This window comes from Phyllostomus hastatus, unplaced genomic scaffold, assembly GCF_019186645.2.
Source record: "Phyllostomus hastatus isolate PE091 unplaced genomic scaffold, TTU_PhHast_1.1 phas_scaffold_39, whole genome shotgun sequence".
Lineage (NCBI taxonomy): Eukaryota > Metazoa > Chordata > Mammalia > Chiroptera > Phyllostomidae > Phyllostomus > Phyllostomus hastatus.
The window spans coordinates 25,634,204-25,656,897 of NW_025334028.1; the positions used below are offsets into that span (position 1 = coordinate 25,634,204).

The 22,694-nt window shown below is 38.0% G+C and overlaps 1 protein-coding gene across 5 annotated transcripts in view; it reads right to left on the reverse strand.

Moving 5' to 3' along the window:
* CENPE (centromere protein E) overlaps window positions 1–22,286 on the reverse strand; it is a 63,185-nt gene extending 40,899 nt beyond the window's left edge. For 3 of the 5 annotated variants that reach the window (XM_045820414.1, XM_045820413.1, XM_045820411.1), the window contains exons 1-15: window positions 22,149–22,286; window positions 20,518–20,609; window positions 18,216–18,305; window positions 17,981–18,099; window positions 17,136–17,255; window positions 16,264–16,345; window positions 16,023–16,090; window positions 15,880–15,945; window positions 12,141–12,192; window positions 10,432–10,519; window positions 9,940–10,069; window positions 8,551–8,670; window positions 7,542–7,700; window positions 3,853–3,997; window positions 372–460 (exon numbers count right to left, since the gene is read on the reverse strand). In XM_045820414.1, the coding sequence (XP_045676370.1) occupies window positions 372–460; window positions 3,853–3,997; window positions 7,542–7,700; window positions 8,551–8,670; window positions 9,940–10,069; window positions 10,432–10,519; window positions 12,141–12,192; window positions 15,880–15,945; window positions 16,023–16,090; window positions 16,264–16,345; window positions 17,136–17,255; window positions 17,981–18,099; window positions 18,216–18,305; window positions 20,518–20,609; window positions 22,149–22,204 (1,476 nt within the window). In that variant the 5' untranslated portion in view covers window positions 22,205–22,286. The remainder of the gene's footprint in view (window positions 1–371; window positions 461–3,852; window positions 3,998–7,541; window positions 7,701–8,550; window positions 8,671–9,939; window positions 10,070–10,431; window positions 10,520–12,140; window positions 12,193–15,879; window positions 15,946–16,022; window positions 16,091–16,263; window positions 16,346–17,135; window positions 17,256–17,980; window positions 18,100–18,215; window positions 18,306–20,517; window positions 20,610–22,148) is intronic. The other 2 variants (XM_045820412.1, XM_045820415.1) reach the window with 2 other exon arrangements.
* Between the last annotated feature and the right edge of the window lie 408 nt (window positions 22,287–22,694).

Genomic DNA, 22,694 nt, shown 5'->3' on the forward strand with positions numbered 1-22,694 from the left:
TTATTTTTCATTATTATTTGGCAATATTACCAAATATATGCTATACCTGAGAATTTTGACGCTTTTAATATCTGTTCTTTTTCACCCTCGGTATTTTCCAAGGCAAAACAGAAAAAATAAATCACAGTTACCAAGATCTGCTGGTAATCAACAGAAGCAAAGTTTACCTACTACCATATACATATTTGATAGTTTTTAGCTTCCCTTGGGGTGGCCATTATCAACTGAGAGTCTAACAAGTGGGGAGGCCTTAATTAGAAACAAAACAGATACTGAAATTAAGTCAGAGCTGTGAAAACAGTAAACACCAATAACAAATGAATTTTAAAAGGAGTAAAAGGATGACGTTCAGTAAAATACATTTAAGTTACCTGACTTAGCAGCTTTGTTGCTGGATTCCACTCTATGTCAGTTACTATATCCAGGGTGTTACTGAAAACATCAGCCTCTGAGCAGATGGCTATAATTAGGGGGAAAAGAAATTTATCCATAAATATGTCAGTAAATTTCCAAAAACTCAAAATGAAAATTATCTTTAAAATTCTAATCAGGCTCTGGCTGGGTAACCCAGTTGGGTGGAATGTCGCCCCAATATGCCAAGGTCATGAGTTAGATCCCCAGGCAGGGCATGTATAAAAATCAACCAATGAACATATGAATAAGTAGAACAACAAATTCATGTTTCTCTCTCTCCTTTCCTCTAAAGTCAATAAATAAACATTTAAAAAAATTCTGATCAAATGTAATACACTCAAATTAGTTAATATGTGTTCATAGTATGACTACCAAAATATATTAACAGATGAGATCATTTGTATTATGTTGTGAATTAAGATAATTTAATTAAGATAATTAACTCATCCTTAATATAATATAGGTAAAAAGAAATTCTGTATTTGAGATTTGATCACTGTAAGTATTAACAGTTTTTTTTTAAGGGAAGCACTTCTTTTTTTTAAAGATTTTATTTGTTTGTTTTTAGAGAGGGAAGGGAGGGAGAAAGAGAAACATCAATGTGCGGTTGCTGGGGGTCATGGCCTGCAACCCAGGCATGTACCATGACTGGGAATCGAACCTGTGACACTTTGGTTCGCAGCCTGCACTCAATCTACTGAGCTACACCAGCCAGGGCTAGTATTAACAGTTTTTAAAATGCTGCTTAAAATACTTAAAATGTTAGACACAATTTTGAAAGTTCCTTGTGTCAATTCCACCTTTTCAAGATTAGCAAAGTTTAAGGCAAATGTTATGTGAACACTAATTTAATTGGATAATGACTAGAACAGAAAAAAAAACAATAAAAATGTATGTCTTATGTGCTTTAATGACAGTGAATCGTTCTTAAGATATATGGAAAAAGGGAGACTTCCGGCAAGATGGAGGCATAGGTGGACGCACCGTACCTCCACACACAACCAAGATTGGAACAACAACAATTTAGAGACAGAATAACACCCAGAACTGACACAGAATTTATCTGAATGGAAGTTGGACAGCCAAGAAGTTGAAGTAGACCCATCCATCCAGACCGATAAGGAGGCTGAGAGGAGGAGCAGGTGCAGGTCGCGGCGCGCGGAGATCAGGGAGAACTGGGCGCATAAGGCAACCGGGAGCGCATAAGCCTTCCGAAATGCAGCGGTGGGCCCTGAGTACGCAAGCGGCTGGCGGACCCAGTGAGGCGGCATTGTGGACCAGGGCAGAGCACGCAACCCAGGATCCCAGGGGGGTTACTGAGGCCCCAGGAGAGCGGAGCTACCGCCATTGTTCCCTCCCACCCCCACCCCCACCCTGTAACGGGAGCGACCACACCGGGAAAAAAAAAAAAGGAGAGAGAGAGACATATCTCCAACAGAAGAAAAGCTCAATCCCCCAGGACTCATCCCGTTGAGCAACCAAGAGATAGCCAATCTATCAGATGCACAGTTCAAAACACTGGTGATCAGGAAGCTCATAGAATTGGTAGATTTGGGTCGCAAATTACATGAAAAAATGCAGGTTACCATAAAAGAGATGAAGGAAGATGCACGGAGAATCAATAGTGAAGGGAAGGAAACTGGGACTCAAAACAATAGAGTGGACCAGAAGGAAGAAGAAAACAACCAAACAGGAAAGAATGAAGAAATAAGAATTCAAAAAAACTAGGAGAAGCTTAGGAACCTCCAGGACATCTTTAAATGTTCCAACATCCGAATTATAGGGGTACCAGAAGGGGAAGAGGTAGATCAACAGATCGAGCACGTATTTGAACAAATAATAAGGGAGAACTTCCCCATTCTGGCAAAGGAAATAGACTTCCAGGAAGTCCAGGAAGCTCAGAGAGCCCCAAAGAAGTTGGACCCAAGAAGAAACACACCAAGGCACATCATAATTACATTAGCCAAGGTAAAAATGCAGGAGAGAATCCTAGAAGCAGCAAGAGATAAGGGGACAGTCACCTACAAAGGAGTGCCCATGAGACTGTCAGCTGATTTCTCAAAAGAGACGTTACAGGCAAGAAGGGGCTGGAAAGAAATATTCCAAGTCATGAAAGACAAGGACCTACATCCCAGATTGCTCTATCTACCAAAGCTCTCATTTAGAATGGAAGGGCAGATAAAGTGCTTCTCAGATAAGGTCAAGTTAAAGGAGTTCATCATCACCAAGCCCTTATTTTATGAAATGTTAAAGGGACTTATCTAAGAAAAGAAGATAAAGAAAAAAACATGTATAGTAAAAGGACAGCAAACTCACAATTATTAACAACCACACCTAAAGCAAAACCAAAAGAAACTAAGCAAACAACTAGAACAGGAACAGAACCACAGAAATGGAGATCACATGGAGGGTTAGCAACAGGGGAGTGAGAGGAGGAGAGGGGGGAAAAGGTACAGAGAATAAGTAGCATAGAATGTAGGTTGAAAATAGATAGGGGGAGGTAAGAATAGTATGGGAAATGTAGAAGCTGAAGAACTTATAACACATGGACATGACTAAAGCAGGGGATACGGATGGGAGAGGGTTTACAGGGTGGAGGGGAGTGAAGGGGGGAAAATGGGACAACTGTAATAGCATAATCAATAAAATATATTAAACAAAAACAAAACAAAACAAAAAGATACATGAAAAAAGAAAGCTTAAATGTTCACTTTCTTATTTATTTTTATCATCATTTCCATTGTAATCACATCTAAATTACATACATTTTATTTATTTTTGATTTTTTAACTTTATTTTAATTGTTGACACTATTACAGGTGTCCCCATTTACCCCACTTTGCCCCCCGCCCCCAGCCATCACCACTGTTGTCTATGTCTATGGGCTATGCCTGTATGTTCTTTGGCTAATCCTTTCACCTTCTTTTATCAGTTCCCCGTTCTGCTCTTCCCCCTGACAGCTGTCAGTCTTTTCCTTGTGTCCATGCCTCTGTTTTTATTTTGTTTGTGTATCTGTTTGTGTATTGTCTGTTTTATCTGTCTGTATTTTGTTCATTAGATGCCACATATAAATAAGATCATATGGCATAAAATACATATACTTTATTTAAATGTGTTTAAATGTGTTTGCACATTTACTGAGTTATAAGTAAAGTCTCCCATTGTAGGGAACTTTTATAATTAAAAAAGAGAAGAAACTCATGAACATGGACAATGTTGTGGTGATTGCTGGGGGCAGGCAGTTTGAGGAGAGGTGGAGGAGGGTATAAGATGGGGGATAAATGGTGATGGATGGTGACTTGACTTGGGCTGGTGAACACACAGTACAGTATATAGAGATGGTGTGTTTAGAACTGTGTACCCGAAACCTGTGTAATTTTGTTAACCAGTGTCACCCCAATAAAATCAATAAAAAGGAAATAAAATAAGAACACTCACATTCATCAATTTCTCCTCCTAAAGTTACAGAACTCTTAAGGCTTTTTGGTGTATTTGTTGGCATATTAAATTCATTTACATAGTTTGAGTCCTTCATTTTGTTAATTTTGCCAGGGCACCAAGTGACTCTTCGTTTTATTTTAGCCTACAGAAGAAAAATATCAAAATTACCTTACCCAGATAATAACAAGGGAACTAGTTTCCATTTTTAAACACAATTGACTTGGTAGAATTGCTATTATTTTCAAATCAGTGTATAAGCCCATAGTAAATTTGATGAAATGATTTAAACTTTATTTTTTAATTTGAATCTTTACTTACAAGCTTCTCTGGGACTTAACTAACTGAAAAACTGGCTCCCTTACAACCCTTAAAATAAGTACTCTGGAATTGTGCAGGACAGACAGTGCAGCAGTCTCCACCAGAGCTGCCAAAGCACGTTTGGGAACCCAGCTCGAACTGGGAAGGAACAGACAGGTAGCTCATCTGAATCTTCTTCAGCTGTGAAGTCTTTCACAGGGCTCTTCACAACACCAGTTCTCTTCCAGTTCGGTAAAGCTGATGCTGCCACCAGTGCTCCTGGTTGCATGTGTTCCTTTCTCACTTGGGACCTTGCTTCCTCAATAATCTGTTCATATGTCATTTTTACTAGGCTCCTTTCTCTCAGCTTTACAAATCCTCAAGCCTGTTTGTTTTTGAGTAAAGAAAAACAAAACCAAACCAAACCTCTCAACTCCTTCCCTTTAGCTACCATTCTCTTTCAGTTTCTACACTGCCTTTTCCCTCATTCCTCAGAGACATCTCTGTCTCCTGGTTTTTATCCCACTCAGCTAGCTGTCCTCATCACTCACTCTGATTTGCTGGGTTCTCTTCCTCTGTCCATCTCCTGTTTGTGTTTTTCCATATTTCGTGGCTACCATTTTCCCCCTGTCCCTTTATTTGTTACAAGCATTGTCTCATTGTATGTGATCCTCTCAGTCCTCTCTTAGCACATCCATTTTATGGAGAAGATGGCGGGGCGGGGTGGGGGGTGTCTAAAAAGTGTGGAGACCTCATGGACAATCTCATACCCAATCAGTGGCTGAGCCCATGCCTGTAACTTCAGAGCCTATCCACTAACCACTCCACTGCATTGCCTCTTGATTTTCTGTGTACTACAGATATTTGTATAATGCAGATATATATCTGTATAACTACACGCTTTCATGCTCCTACCATGTAAGACCTTTTTGCTTGAAATGGCCAGCTCTTTCCACAGCCTGCTCTGCAAAAGCCTAGTCATATAAATCCTCGACTCTAGTGACCTTCAACTCAACTCCAGTCACTCCTATACTCACTCTTGGACCTTGTCATTATCAGAAAGTCATAAAGCTAGACTTTCTGCTCTATCTACAGTTCCCATTCTCCCACTCCACTGTTTCAGTCTGTCTCATTTTAGCTATTTAGATTAAGAAGGACCTCTATTCCCTTGATTCACTACTTTCTTCTTGCTGGTTTCCTTTTGGTTCTCATCCCATCATCTTTGATTCCATAGATGATCACTTCAATGAAGTTTTTGGGTCAAAAGCCTCAAATTATATGACCATTCTGTTCCATACACCTATCTCAAAGCAGCGTACACTCACACGAATTACACTACCACCTGAGCCTTTATCAGTCTCCTGAACACTGTCAGAACTACAGAGCCGCAAGGCTGGCTGCCAACATCATCTGGGTCCTTAATGCTGCTGGCCAGACTTTCTGTATGTGGGCTTTTTTTTCCATTCCTTACAAAGGCTAAACTATTTCAAATACTTATTAGCATGTCTGCAAATTTGTCTCTACTATCTTCTGCCACCATAGAAGAAAAAGTAAACCTCCTATTTCACAAAGAAAATATAAGCCCAAATTTATGAAAGCATTACTTGTACTGATGCCTACCCTTTTCTGTGCTCGTTGTAGTGAACAGGTGTTCCTCCCTTTATCTAAGGCCAGACCCTTCTGCTGTATTTAAGATTCCATCCCTTTAGGACATCTCAACCCATTGCAAAGTGGCTTTCACTCCCAACGCATAATACAAATTGCTTTTTCAAATGAGCTTCTTGTTTCTAAAACAAAAAAATTTTGTCTATATATATCTTATTTAACTTTTCGGCAGAATGTGACACACCGCTTCTCTGAAATAGTCTCTGCCTCTTGTTATCACATGCATCTGGTTTCCTTAATTCTAGAGCTAACCTGGGGTGCTTTATGGATTCTTCTTTTCTGCCTTTACCTACAAAGTTGTTGTTTCTTGAAGTTTTGTCTTTGACCATCTGTTCTTTGCATTCTCAATATGCTCCCAAAGCAAGCTCATCCATTCCCAAGACTTTAATTTGGATCTGTAGTAGCTAACGCCCAAATGGTATCTTCATCTCAGATATTTCACCTTACTTTAGCACATTTTTATTTTCAACTGACACCTCAAACTGGAGATGTCCCAAGTCAAACACTGAGCAGTTCCACTGCTCTTCATTCAGTGTTCCATAGCTCAACAAATACTGCTTATTAGCTACCCAGTAAGCCCAGCAATGCCTGTGAGTCATTCTGGAAAATGCCTTATCCCTTCCCCTGCCTCCCATATCAACACAATCACAAAGTCCTGTTGAATCTACCTCCCAATAACTCTTCAATCTATCCAATATTTTCCATCTCTAGGGCCACTATCCTTATAAAGCCCCAGTCAACGTGATATGCATAGCAGCTACACCTTTCTAAAATGCAGTTATGATCATGTTACCTACAAGGCTTTTTCCTGTCCATAGCATAACACAACGTTCAAAATCTTCAATGTGGTTTAAAATGTCCCTGCCACCAGAACACTTTAAGTCCAAGAAATATATTTTTTTTCACAAATTCTGTACACATAGATGTCTTCCTGAACCGCTCATCCCTATACCTTCCACTGGGCTACTTCCTACTCATCACTGAGTCAACACGTAGTTCTTGAGTGTCTTCTGTTATACCTAGCATGGTGATTTGAACATAATGTCTATGAATAATAATCTTAATAGCACACATTTATTGAGTATTTGCTCTGTGGAATATTAAGCACATTCTATATTACTTCCTACATCAGTCCTAGGAGGTGGGGATCAAGCTGCCTCCCAGATTAGGAAGCTGCAGCAAAGTACATTTCAGAAATTGCTCAGCAGTTAGGAACTGATAGAACAGGGATTCAAATACAGGCAGTCCAGCTCCAGAGGCTGTTCTTAGTCATGACACTTACCCAAAACATCTCCTGGATAATAGATATACAGCAGAATTTTGATCAAATATGTTGACTTATATTCTAGATCAATTTTCCTGAGATTAGTATTTGTCTAAATAGAAAATATGCCCACATACACTAGACATCTGTGGTTCCCAATCACCTAATCAATTTCATTAGAATTTCTTAAGAAGAAAATTTCAAATAGATTCCTTGACTGTATTCCTGACTTCTTGAATTTGGGTCTTTACATGTGGGAATCAGGAGTCAGTATTTTCCATGAATCTCTTAGGTGTTGTTGATGTATAGGCAAATACACAAAAAGTTCTGAGTTTCTTGAATATACTGTATTAAGGATAAGAAATACATAACTATGGAAGAAACATATAGGAATGCCAACTCTATTCTCTATATGCTGAGTTTAAGCTGTCTACTTTAAAAGTATTTTACAGTATCTTACCTTTAATTCCTGTCGTGATGTGAGGGAAGAAGAGGTCACCAGCATCCGTGTTAAGTTTTGAATTTTCTCAATCTGCACTTTTTGGAGCAAATCCTTTTCTTCCAAAAGTTGGGCTAATTGGTCTTTTTCCATTGCCTGGGCCCGAGTCTCTAAAGAAACCTATAGAATGTAATATTTGGTTATGTTAATAATAAATATAGGTAGGTTTTTAAAACCTTGAAAGTAGCTTAAAAATAGAATATAAATTTTGGGGGAACCATAAAGATTTTAATGTTATTGAAATAAAATACCCTATCTACAGAACACCAATATGTAGTTACTATAATATTTTCTGAATTTTATAATAAAGTAAAATATACAGTTCTTCTCATGTGCATACTCCATATGCCATGTGTAAGATTATAAAAATGCTGTCAGAGCAATTCTATTAATTGTCTTAAAATATATAAATAACAGGCAGAGAAGTCAGAAAAGCAGAGACCTAAATACCTATAGCAAAGGAAGAAATGTTCTTATAAGTCTACCATATGATGTTTAAATTCATTTTTAAAAAGATCACTAGGGGACCATAATGATTAAAACAAATAAATTACAGTGACAAGTGATTATGCTTTTTATTAGATTGCCCTTGCAAGGTTAGAAGAGGAATTCAAGATAACATGGAACTACAGAAAATAGTTTTAAGTAACCATACATAATCTCTCTTTTTAACCTACTTCCCTATATTGTGACACTTCTGAAAAAGTATCTCTACTTTGCCCATTTTGAAACCTTAAATTTTGCCCTTTGGAAATGAAAAGTAAAATCTAGAATAATTCCAAGAAACTAAATCTTTCAGTTTATAGTAAATTAAACTAAAACTTTTGAGTTGATTTCTTTTTAGCTGAAAAGTGTTTTAAAATTAGGTTGCATAACTTAGATATGATGATGTAAGAGTTTCTGAGCATTTAGGCAGATCTCAATTCTGTTTTTCTCCCACTCTTCACTGAAATACATGGTTCATACATACCTCCTCTAGCTGTTTTTTAAGATCCATTATTTCTTTTCTATATCTCTTCAGGAGAGCTTCATCACTTGATACCTCATTAACATAAGGAGTATTCTTCATATATTTAGCAGTACTGGCAAACTGGAAAAAATACAAGAGTGTTCAGTGCTTGACACTAAAAAACTATTTTAGTCAATAATATTTAGGTTATTTGTAATTAAGTTCTACAGAGAAAAATCAATGCTCTTTTCAGGTGGCTTAATACTTTTGAACACAAATGCCTGTAATTTACCCTGGCTGTTAGTCTTTAGGAGTCAAAGAAATATCTGAAAGACAGGTGCTGACAGAAAACCTACAAGAACTAGAATCTCATCTGCCCCTCAAAGTCCAGTGCAAATACTCCCCCTACCTGAAGCTTTGCTTCCAGTCAAAAGCATCTGTCCTTCCTTTGAACTCTATCCTACTTATTAGCCACATAACTATTAACTATGGCAATCATCTTGAAAGTCAGTCTAATCTTCCCTATTAGACTATAAGCTCTGTGAAGCCAGGGACTCTATTTTCTATGTTTTTCTGACAGGACCTTGATTCAGTGCTCAGCAGCTATTTAAAGCAATGTTTCTTAGAGTATGAGTATTGGAAGTAACTTTAAGTGGGAAAGTGAAGGTGACCATTACATACACCAAATCCTTCACTGAGAAAGCTGTTTTCTTGACATTTTTCATTTTCCCTTAAAAAAACAAAGCAAAACAATAACAAGAAAACAGAAAATGCAGGACTTAAGTTCAGAGTCAAGGTAAGAAACAATTAGCTAGCAGGAATTTAAGAATTATTGTTATAAAAACACACTTTTTTGAGTCACCTTCCACTTGTTGCAAGTGATACTAATTTTCATTTATAGGACTGATATAAAGTTTCCTTCTATAGTAAATTATATAAAAAGTGAGTTATTTAAAGAAAAATATCGTGTCAGTTTCAATAAAAGTGTTGGTTGTGGTAAAAATTGTGGAGGTGAGGTATGAATGACTGAAGTTTGGGAAAAATTTTAAAATGCTATTTAGTAGACAACACATTAATTTATGTCAATTAAAAAAAACTCCAGTTAATCTTAGTAGGTATGTTTTTAAGCCTAATAGGTGCCCAGGTCTCAGGAATGTTCTAGTATGCCCATACTCTATTCAGGACCAAATGTTACCTCCTCAATGTAGCCTTGCCAGTTTTATCTTTCATTTCCCCACACCTTGAATGAATTGCTCTTTTAACTGTGTACCAAGAGGTGTTTATAGATAATGGCTCATCTTACGGTGTTGAGCTAGTCATTTGTGTCTGAATAATCTGTAGCATCTTCTTTTTCACGATGGTTTCCCTCCTATATTGAGTTGAAATTTAAAAAAAAAAAATCAAACTTACCTGGAGAGTAGTAAGAGTTTCATCAAAAGACACTGGAGTAATTGTGCAAATAATACGCGTTTTGGCATTTCCTCCCAAGGAATTCTGGAGAATTCGTGTTAATTTGCTATCTCGATAATTTATGAAACCACTTCGTGAAAAATGAGTTTGGGAAGAAAAGGGAAAAGAATTTTTATATAACAAAACTGGTTGGTTTATTAACGTAGAAGCTTACACTAGCTATAGTTTTAAAAATAAATTCTTTACAGAGTAAAGAAGGCAGATAAAATTACTAACAAAAATATTTAAAATAAGAATATTGAATATTAAAATATTTAAAATAAGAATAGTTGGTCACAGGAATATGTATAAGAAGTCATGCATGCTCATAGAATTCCAAAAGCTTTTGAATACACGGAAGAAATCAGTACTATTGTCACTGAACTGTTACAACTTTCAGACTAATGAAGAACGTGAGCATTAATAGGTAAATGTACAATGGGATAAGCTTACCCAACTTGCTCGTCACTCAGTTTCTTGATCACTTGTCCCAAAATAAATAAACTTCGATTTATATTACATCCTTCCTTAAGTCGCATGCCTGAATTTATTAAACAAATATGAAAACTAAAATCAATCTAAAATTCATGAACTTATTTACCAGTAAGTTATAAGAGAAATTAGAATTTAAAAGGTCAGATGCTAAAGTCTATGCTTTGGCATATAACAGTAGAAGGAACTCTCTCTGTATTCCTCCCCTATCACATGAGTCAGCAAAGTTGTCACCTGAGAGATATAGCAAAAAGAAAAAGATGACTAAGAATCAGAGGGAGGAAAAGTCCATTTCCTAAAAGAGCGTCTCTAACTCAATTCAAATTTATTTTTTCCAAACCTCCAAATACAAGCAATTATAGACTTAAAATCAAATCAATTCCTACAGGCTCACAACTAAAAAAAGTTTTCATTTTAAAGTTGTTAATAAGTTCAAATGCTCATTTTAAAAAAGTACACAATGAAAAGTTCTTTCACTTTTATGCTTCATTGCACATATTCTTGTTCCTATACCAGGAATCCACTTTTATTAGTTTATTCTTCTAGAGATTTTTAGAAATACAAGTCCATATATATTAATTTCTTCCCTTTCCTTTTTACACAACTGATAGCACACTACATATATGACTTTTGCACTTTGCTTTCTTAACTTGGCGACATATTATATCAGTAATCACTGATCTTTTTCATTGCCTAGAATTCCATTGTATGAATGAATCAGAACTGATATACCTAGCACCCTGTTGAGGGACATGTAAGTTTCCAATCTACCACATATCAAAGGTGCATTATTCACTATGGCTGTAATATTGTTGCTTAATAAGCCAGCTTAAAACAATAAACATTTATTTTTTGTCCCCAGGTCTGAGGATTCACTGGTTTGGCGGATGTAGGCCACCCTCAGCTGAGTGTCTCTATGTCAGACTGCAAGAAATTAACACAGAGAGGCCTGACATCTTTATGATTTTGAACCTTCCCATCTAAATATGGTCTTCCATTTGTTTATGTATTTGGTTATATCCTTCAGGTCTGTTTTAAAGTTTTGTTTTCTTTTTTAATCCTCACCTGAGGATTTGTTTATTGATTTTAGAGAGAGGGGAAGGGAGAGTGAGAGAGGGAGACCCACTGATATGAGAGAGTAACCTCAACTGGTTGCCTCCTGTACATGCCCTGACCAGGGATTGAACCTACAACCTAGTAATGTGCCCTCACTAGGAATTGAACATGCAACCTTTTTGGTGAATGGAATGATGCTCCAATCAACTGAGCCACCCAGCGAGGGCTAGTTTCCTTTATTTTGATCTTGTGAAATTTTTGAGTTTCTTCCTAGGTATTACATCATTTAAGTCAGTGTTGTAAATGAGGTCTTTTTGTACACTTAATATTCTAACTGGTTGTATTATGAAAATTATTAATGTCAGCATATTAATTCTGTACCCCACTACCTTTCTGAATTCCCTTACTGATTATGAAAATTTAGTTTTCATGGTACTCTCATGAGCTTTCCAGCTAGACAATCCTATCAACTGCATAGTTTTAGTTTTTAAATTGATGCTATAGTAGCCTGAAGTAATAGCTAAATACAGAAGCAGATATTTACATTAAAGATGTTTATTCTGTAAAAGAACAGGAAACCATTCAGACCAACATACTGCATGAGTTTTCATTACCTTCAGCACCTGTTTGAGCAGCTCTTTCACTGCCGGCAAGATCAACCAAATTCTGAAAGGTAGATGAAAATAAACCTTTAGAAATGGCAACTTGAAATGATAAAATCCGAATGGTTGAAAGACTGTTTTAATGCATGGTTTATCTAAATACCACTCTGAACTCCTGGCTCCACTGTTTAGGCCTCCCCTTTTCTGAGTAGAACTGATCTCCATATCTCATTCCTTATCTACAATGTATCTTCCATAATGCTGCCAGAAGAGGTTCTCTATTTCCTACACACAATTCAAAGCCTTACCATGGTGAACTTGATTCTTTATAATCTGGCACATGTGTTGCTCCAGCCTTATATCTACCCATCATTTACTCTTAACTACGCACTATGCTGAACTGTACTCTGCATGCCCTCATGTGCTTCTGCATTTGCAAGTGCTATCTTTTGCCACTCCCTTTTAGTTTGAATGTTCTAGTATGCCCCTACTCTTTATTCAGAACCCGATGTGAACTCCTCAATGTAGTCCTGCCAGTTTTATCCTTCATCCCCCACACCTTGAATGAATTGCTCTCTTAACTGTGTACTGAGAGGTGTTTATAGATAATGGCTTATTCTTACAGTGTTGAGCTAGTCATTTCTGTAGCATCTTTGAAAGCACTGGCCTCTTTCATTTCTCAAATGTTGTTGAAAAAATATGACTGCCTGTCATGCTGCAGGCAGTATGTTAGGTACTAGAGATATAGCAGTTAACTGGACAAATCAGGTCCCTGCTCTCACAGAGCTTATATTCCACATGGGGTGGGATGAGGATAGGAGGAAGTTGGTAAGAAGAGAGTAATGTTAGTGTAATGCAGGTAATTTAAAGAGAGTACAGGAAGAGAAAAAGAGGAAGAGACAGAGAAGGTTCCTTGGACTGGGTATTTGGGGAAGGTCTTCCATTACACTAAGATAAATGACAGAGAATAGGAAGCCAGCCATGCAAAGACCAAAGGAACCACGCTCCAGAATAAAAAATAGTACTCTCAGTCACAAAGCAATGAGCTTAGTGCATTCAAAACATAGAAGGGCAGCATGGCAGAGTGAAGTAGAGATAGGACAAAATAGGGTAAGCAAAGGTAAGAACTGCAATGGGAAACCATGAGGGCTTTATGCAAGAGTGACGTGCCTTGATTTAACTTTCTGAAGGATCAACTGTGAACCCTAGGTGGAGAAAGGATTGGGGAGGGGCAAGAGTAGCAGCAGGGAGCCCAGTCAGAAGCCTGGTGCAGAAATCTGAATGTAAGATGATGGTGGCCTGAGCTAGGCTGGTAGCAGTGGAGACAGTAAGTAGTGGAGGGGTGTCTTCTTTATTCTTCTGATCTTAGGAACCCAGTACTGTGCTTACAACATGATAAAGGCTCAGTAAATATTCTTAATGCATTTAAAGTCAGATATTTAAAATATTTCTTCCTGTGGAGCCTTGCAGGAATGGCAAGTAGTTCTGTACCCTTACCTTACAGTTCTATTTCAGATTCTTCTTTCTCCCCTAAAATAATCAGAGAAGTCTAATCTTCCTTCTTGAGTATCTACCACAGTTGACCTAGATACATAATAACAGGGCAAAGTGGTGATGATAATAACAGGGCAAAGTGGTGATGAAGGCAGCATGAAATAAGTACAAAGATGGGAACAAGCATTACTGTTCACAGACACTAAGGGATCCAAGCAATGAGAGGAGCTCATGTGGAATGGAAGAAAGTAAAGTTAGATGAGTTAAGAGCGGCCAGATTTTGTCTAAGGAAGCGACACAACAAAAGCAGTGCTTAATAACATTCGAAATCTGCACAATAGACTGGGGAGAGGAAGACTGGAGTCATGGAGGCCAGGTGCAGGAGAATGATGTAGTAATTCAAGAGAGATGAGAACCTAAGTGACTACGACACTCATGAGGATATTGAAAGATGGAATCAATAAGAAATGGCAATAACTGGACAAAGGGGAAAGCAGAAAAAGTCAAAATGACTTGGGTTTCCAGCCTAGGTGATCAGGATAATGCAGGTACTACTGGAGAAAAGGAATATTTATTTGCTATAATAGGAAAAAATAATTTGGTTTTATTTTATTTTTTTAAAGATTTTATTTATTTATTTTTAGAGGGAAGGGAGGGAGATAGAGAGAAACATCAATGTGTGGTTGCTGGGGGTCATGGCCTGCAACCCAGGCATGTACCCTGACTGGGAATCGAACCTGCGACACTTTGGTTTGCAGCCCACAGTCAATCCACAGAGCTACACCAGCCGGGGCAATTAATTTGGTTTTAGACACACTGAAGTTTGAGACAACAGTGGGACACACAATTATAATTATCTTTAAGACATGTATTAGAACTCAGAGACTCTATATAAAATACACATAACACAGAAATGATAGCAATGCCTGAGGGCAAGCACGGGAAGTAAGAAAGGCCACAGAGCAGCCTGTGTTTTTGTTAGAAGAGCCACAAAAGAGAACAGAGAAGAAGCACGGCTAAGAGAACCTGGATACTATCACAGAAAGGCCAGGAGACAGTCAAAGACCACTTACGAAGAGCCAGAAAATGACTCTTTGGGGAAGACTTTTTCTGAAGAAGATACTTCAGAGTAAGTAAGAGGGCTGGAAGGTTGTTGGACCAGATGGCATCTATGGTCCCTAGATGACAGAGCATCAAACAATATGAGAAAAGTCACCAAATAGATCACTGAATATACCAAGAATATCAAAGCTAAATTATGAAGAGAAAAGTTGGAATTGTGTTGAAATATCACAAGATAGGTTTGGAAAACAAAACAGAAAGTTAGGTTTTGTGGGTTTTTTTGCTGTTGTTAAATTAAAGAAAGATTAATCTTGCTAAAGATTAAAGGACTAAAATTTTGTTCTTATACAGTAAAGTGAGGCAAACTAGAATTAGATATTTAATTAAAACTAATTTTTCCAAAATCTAAAAATGAACTATATTATAGATTTATTACATTTTCCCCTGAAGTTTTCAAATCAAATAGAGTAATCTTGAAATCACATCCCACATCAAGCTAAAAATCTAGGCCCTGAAGACAGAGAATAAAGTGAAAATGATAAGGAAGAGGAAGGAAACATGACAAGAGACAGAAATGATACAGTGCAGCAATATGAGGTTTATTTATGTGAAAAAAACAAATGTGTGCTTGTAGTCACTTATTCAACAGGTATTGAACATAAGCTATGCGTAATGTGTTGAGGCTACAAGATGAATGATATATCACTTTTCCCTTCAAGGGATTTATAGTCCAAACATTGTGTTTATAATATAAAATGCATTTTCTTATTGTACATAAGAATGAACTTGAATAATGTGATTTATTTTTAAACCATCCCACTTAGGTTTCTGCTTATCTCACAAGCCTCAATTCTATTGGCTGAGACTAAAAAGCCAAAAAACAAAGACCTTCCCTCCACCCCAATTCCAAGATTACTTTAACCCTTAAATATGTATAGGGGGGAAAAAAACAAACTCCTAAACACTTCTTCATTACTGAAGAAAAAGCCTCAAATCCTATAGTCCTAACAGCTAAATTTTAGGAGGTAGAAGTTGTAATTTCATGCTACATATGACACTAGTTAACCTATCAATTTATAGATGGTTTTAACTGTTTGGTTCAGTTAACAGTTCCTATGAAACCAAACATCCAGCAGCTGAATTTAATTTTGCTTTGGCCTAAATGGTACGTTTATCATGGGTCATTAGTACTCACCAAATGGGACACCTTGACAGATCCTTCACAGTTAGAAGGTTCACCTTTCTCTCTACTTTCCAAAATCTAAATGGAAAAGGCAACTTGTAGAAAAATTAGTGCATTCTTAATTGGAAAGAGCAAATAGAGAAAGAATTACCTACCATCCTAAAAATGGTATGAGAACGACTGCTCCTTTGATTCATTTTTGTAATTCCATAATGCCTGTTCTCTGTAAAAAAAAAAAAAAAAAAAACAAGTCACATTTCAGCTGTGTATATTAAAATCCAAAGAAAAACATTGACTTTTATTTTAGCTTTAAAGGAAAAGTGAGGTTTGAAGCCTAAATACATTCAATTGAATAGTTTTTACAATGTTTTGAAGAAATAAAGCATCAAGTCTTACTTTCTCCCTTTGTGATCCACTTCAAAGCCATTTCTGATGTATAAACAACTTCTTCTGTGAGGTCAGACACATATACATTCCTCTGAAACAGTTTAATTATGGGAAGAATAAAGAAATAGAAGTCACTTAAAAGTTTGCATATCAAAAAGGTACAACTAAGAGAATTCATTTGTAGGAGTTAAAAATGCAAAATGGAAATTATAGTATAAAAATAACAGGTAAACCTGTAATATTTTCAATTTATTTCCTATTTCAAAGCACACCAAATTCTAATCTGAATCTTCCATCTTGCTCTTTTTAGGCACTTATAGCACCAAAGTATTTTTTAAAAGATTTTATTTATTTATTTTTAGAGTGAGGGAAAGGGAGGGAGAAAGAGAGGGAGAGAAACACCGATGTGAAAAACATGGACTGGCTGTCTTTCACATACCCACAACTAAGGTCCTGGCCCACAACCCTGGTATGTGCCCTGAGTGGGAATTGAACTGGTGACCTTTCATTTTGCAGGACAACGCCCAACCCACTAAGCCACACCAGTCAGGGCTACACCAATATATTACAGCTCTCAATATTTAAAAACTACACACACAGGGGTGGGCAAAGGTGGGTTTACAGTTGTGAGTTTGCAAAACAAGTTTATACTTGTATTATTTTTTACTATATTATTTGTATTACAATAGTAAACCTACTTTTGCCCATCTCTGTATTGCTTAAAAGACGATCTCTACAAACGCTTAACAAGGAAAATAAGAAACAAACCATATATACAGGAAACACTTAAAAATATACAGAAATTAAAGGTAAATGTACAAGAACAATTATCCCCAAAATAAGTTTCTTTTTTGAGCCACTTTGTGAACTCTGCTACTCACATTGAAGTCTTCCCGAATTATTAAAGGCTTCATTTTTCGTGTGTCACAAAGTAAGTCTGTAATGGTTTCATTGTATATCTCCATGTAAGACACACGTAAGAGAAATTCCCTATCAGGAAGCTAGAGGAAAAAATTCATAAAAACATCAGAGATCAGCCAATTATGAAAACCTAGCACTACATGCTTATGTGCTAACATTAAAATATTGTTTGAGAAATTATCTTTGTAAAACAACCACCCTCCCCAAGATGCCCTTACAGTTCTGTATTAACAATGATAAACACAAAAATATAAAAGCAAAAACCCTCTTTCAGAAAAGTATAGTATCATAGAAAGAAGAGTGCCCAGTTCAACTTTATAAGCTTAAAATAAAATCCTACTCACAGATGTTCAAGTAAGAACATTAAAAATCATTACAATAATAATGAAAAACTAGTTTAAATAAATCAACTCAATTACTTAGGTTGCCTCATCTGGCCCTGCTTCCCTTGCCTTTTACCTACCTCTATTATTTTTTACTGCTCCTGGATAATCACTGGTAGTTAAACAAAGGCAAAGGAGCTAATAATAATTTTGACAAGACTTTCCTGCTCCTTAATGCCCATTTTGTCGAGGGGAGTATCACTGTTTCAGAATTTAAGTCAAAGAATGAAGAACTTTAAGATCTGAAGTAAGTTTGTGAGGAAACAAGTGAATCTATGTCATGCCTTTCTTCTCTCCCTGAGGATAATTAAGAGACACCTGTGAATCTACTTCTTTTCATCATTACAAGAGAACACTGAAGTTGCTGTTCTATTACTACTACTTTTCCCTGTACAAACTAGAAATTTAGCTAAGTTATTTACCTTCTCAATTTTTTGGAAAATGTCATGAATTGCCCTGGGTATTACTCCCAAATAATCTTCCGAGCCCATCATAGTGTACGTTTTTCCTGAAGCAGTCTGTCCGTAGGCAAATATAGTACCTGCAAAGACAAAACACAAACATGTGCAGAGAAAAAAAGGAGACTATAATGTGTAAAACTACCAATATTGGTTGAACAGATACCCAGGACAAAAATTTTCTACAGTGAACACAAACCATTGTAGCCTTGTATAGCAGAATCTATGATTGGCACAGCTATTTCTTCATAAACATTTTTAGTGGTTTCATTACTATGAAAGACACGATCTGAAAAATAAAACAATACAAAACACATGTAAGTTAAAACAAACAAATAAACTGGATTTTCATTTGGAATTCATAGTTAGCCAAAGAAATAAAATTGTCAGGATATGGTATAAAATACTTAAGACACATTATTTTTTTCAAATTTTTGGTCCTCTAAGAAATATACTTCTCTCTTAGGTAAAAGGTGTCAGTCCTCACCCAGAAAAAGTACATGTCATCTATGTCATGTGCTTTCAAGGGGGGTAGGGCAGAGAGGCTGAACACGGGGTCTAGAATCAGACTGTCTGCAAACCCTGGTTCTGAGACTTACAAGCTATGTCACTTTGGGAAAAGGAGTTGATGGCTTTTTGCCTCATTTTTGATTTGTAAAATCAATATATTATGTTATCTTCCTCAGAGAATTATTATAAACATTTGGTTAATACTTAGGGAATGAAAACTATTGATACCACTATTCTCTGAGAAATTTCAATGTTTATAACATATCTCACCAGAAGGCTTAGCTCAAACGAAACCAACAAATGAAGACATTTGTAAGAAAAGTACTAAAAAGAGCTGAATTTAGAGGGAATGACCAATTTGCTGGTTGCTAAATGCTGGGTTTTGGATGGCATTTGCCCTAAGGAATTCACTAGTCCAGGAAGTGGTCCCCTGCTTTTGTCAGCACACTAACAATGGGCCATTCTTGCAGTGGTAGCCTCACAAGAATGGATTTGTGATTCAGGAGGGAACGTTATCAACCTGTGATGAGAAATTCGGTGATCACACTGCTCGCTTCACGCCCACACATCTGTCCTGTTGGCAGAACTACATGGAAAACCTAAGTGCTAGCTGAAGGCTGCTTAGGCATCATGATTTGTGAGCATGATTTGTCAAATCTTAATGTCATTTGCTTCAGATAGGTGAGTGGGTCAAATGCTCTGCAAGCACATGTGGCTACTAAGAACCTGTAGTACCTGAGCCAAAATGTTTGTGTACCCCTTACTTTTGGTTTTATAATCTCTGGAGCATACTGTTTTATCTTTTAAAAAAATACGGTAACACCCTCAAATAGTCCTTCACCAGGAATCATTTTCTCTACTATACATCTTTGCTCTACTATACATCTTTTATGTTGGCCTTCTACTTTAACATTAATTTGACAACCTAATCACTCTGACTCCTAAGACTGTTGAGAGGACTCCATTCCACTGTTGCTCTTCAGTGCCTAAGGTACAGCATGGCGGTGTGGCTGGAGTGTAGATCTGGAGCCTGACTCCCGCTTGCTGGCTATGTGACTCTGGGCCTCTCTGTTCTAATTCCACTTTAAAATGGCAAGGTTTCTATCGCATAGCACCTACTGCAGAGGCTTGTTAGAAGATTAAATGAGTTAATATTATGAAATGCTTAGAACAGTGTCTGGCACATTGGCAGCACTATATACATATTAAACCAATACAACACATCAGCCCAGTGAACCTTTAGGGCCTCCAAGTCCCTTTGTCCTAGCTAGCTCTCCTTTATCCTGCAGACACCTGGACTAGTTAGCTTCTCCACTATAAATTTCCACAAAGCTTATGTCATCAGAAGTGTAGTTCCTTGTTTAAAGCCCTTCTTCCGACTGTATAATAAGTTCCACAAAAACAGGGGTGGGTCCTTGCTGTATTCTAGCAGAAGGAATATCTTCACTATTTATTGTTTAAAGAAATTTCTTGAAAAAAACTGTGCAAAAAATAATACATTGAAAGATCTTAAAGATGACTTGACATTAAGTAACATATTTTGGGCTTAGGAAAAATGATAGTTTTAGTCATAAGGCCCTCTTTATTATCTTATCGTACTTGGATGAACAATTTTTTAAGGTTTCCCCTGAAGCAGTTAATAGAAGGCTTAGTCTCATTTTTAATGACAAATCCAGTATTATTCATAAGCCTTTGTCCTCTTTTTTTTAAAAAATGTTTTATTTTATTTTTAGAGAGAGGGGGAGGGAGGGGCGAAGAGAGAAAGAGAAACATCAGTGTGTAAGAGATTCATCGATTGGTTACCTCCTGAATGCCCCCAAATGGAGACCTGGCCCACAACCCAGGCAAGTGCCCTGACTGGGAATCAAACCCATTACCCTTCAGTTTGCAGGCCAGCGCTCAATCTGCTGAGCCACACCATCCAGGGCAGCCTATGTACTCTTAATAGGAACAGAATAACAGGTTAACTTTTGATGCTATTATAAGCTTACCAAAATTGAAGGATTTACTCCCATCCACTTGATAAACAGCATTATTGCCAGTTTTCCAATAAACTTGGGTAGCTTCTCCAAGAGCTTCTTCTCTAAAACAATAAAACACTACGTTTTACTATAATGGGTCATAGAAGCCATATTATATGGAAGATAATTTAAAATATTTCATCTTCTAAAGAATATTTTAAAAGGTGGTAATGACTTATATATACCTATATCAGAGAACTATAAAAAAATCCACCTTTGAGGGGTCAACACTTTAATCTTTATTTATTTTTTTATCCTCACTCAAGGATATTTTATCATTGCTTTTAGAGAGAGAGGAAGGGAAAGAGAGAGAGGAAGGGAAAGAGAGAGAAACATTGACCAGTTGCTTCCATGCCCCAACCGGGATAGCTTGTGATTGGGATCAAACCTGCAACCAAACCTTTGGTGTATGTATGGGTCAACGCTCCAACCAGCTAAGTCACACTGGCCAGGGCTTCAGTAACCTCCAGCCCTCTCACTGAGAAGGTCTTTACTCTCATTCTCTTACCCAATACTGGCAGCTGAAAAGATACATTCAAAATGAAACTACTTATGTCCCTCACCCTTAAAACTTTAAAAAGTCATCTGAAGTCCTTCATATGGCACATGAAACCTGGATCATGTTTATTTCTCTCTTCATCCTTATCTTCTAAATTCCTGTGTGTATTCTAACTCCCTACAGATTAACTACTTGAAGGTTCCCACAAGATAATAGATTCAACCCGTCTGTGCCTGGAATACCTTTACTAACCTTTCCGTTAAGTAATTTTATTTTTTCATGGGTGAAAAGGGTCAGGAGTTTCCTGACTGCAGCCCTGCCTCTCCGGCAAACTGTCCGTCTCACTGAAGGACTGTGACTCCTCTAGCAAACTCTCCACCTGCATGTCCTAACACTTGTCAAGGTGTACCCTAACAATTTCCTTATGGGAGAAAGCAGTAGGCTACAAAAACAAACACACTTTATTACTTCCCCTCCCTGCTTTTTCTGCATAGCACTTTCTACTCCCATATCAACATTTAACATTTTATATTTTTTACTTTATTTTCTGTCTCCCCCCCACCCCACACTGCCCCAATTAAGAGCCACAGTGCAACGATGGCAGTATGTTTATACAGGACACTCGACTAATGAGTCCATATTGGCAAATATCAGTCATTCAACTTTTGCATGTTGTATTCAGTCACTGTCTGAAGTCTTGAGTGTGTACTGAATAAAAAACAAAAAAGACAGACAGGTGCTTGCTCGAGGGGAGTATACAGCAAAGAGAGAGAGGCAGGTAAGTGTAAAACGATTGATGAGGGCCAGTAAGGATCTTTTCCGCACGACTTCCCTGGGGGTGGGGTGGGGTTGGCGAAGATCCAGAAAAAGCCCCGCAAGGTTAAATCTTTAAAGTTGGCGAGGCTGAATTATGCTCGACTGAAGAGAATCCGCAGCTGGGATGTATCTCTTAGATCCTTCAGTCCTTCCCCGTCGCTCGACAGAGAGGGAACCCAGGCACAGAGAGGGTAAGCGGCAGAGTTACCGAGCGGCGACGCCAGGAAGCTGCAACTCGGGGAAGCGCCGCGGGACTCAGCACGGCCGGGTTGCGGCACACACCTACCTGCTGTTGAGCGGCCGGACCCGCACGCAGACGGCAACCGCGCCTTCCTCCGTCATCCCGTCTGGAAACTGGGGAAGACCCTCTACAGTCTGGCTGTACCGAACCCACGAGCCACCCCGCCTTGAAGTTTAAATTTTCCCAAACGCCGCCGCTGATTGAGCGCGGCCTCGTGACGTCACGGGCCATCCCACTTGCGTCGCGGCGCGGGGGCGCGCGAGGCCGACGGCGTGTCCACGAGTGTGATGTGGGGGGAGGTGGTGAAAACGGTCTGGAGGAGGATGGGGTCCCGGGTGGCAGGCAGGGATCTCGGAGCGCGCGGGCACCGCCTGTTCTGGTAATAGCGGAAATCGCTATTATCTGCCAGGAGCCGCTGCAGTGCAGGCAGCCATTTGCAAACACCGCGTTCCTCCCCACCCTAAAAGTTTGCAGCCTGTAGAAAAAACGAGGCAGAGAGGTTTTTTATTTGTTTTGTTTTGTTTTCCCAACAAAAGGGAATTACAGCCTTTAAAGAATCACTTTAAGTGTCGGGGGGATGAGGAGGGAGGA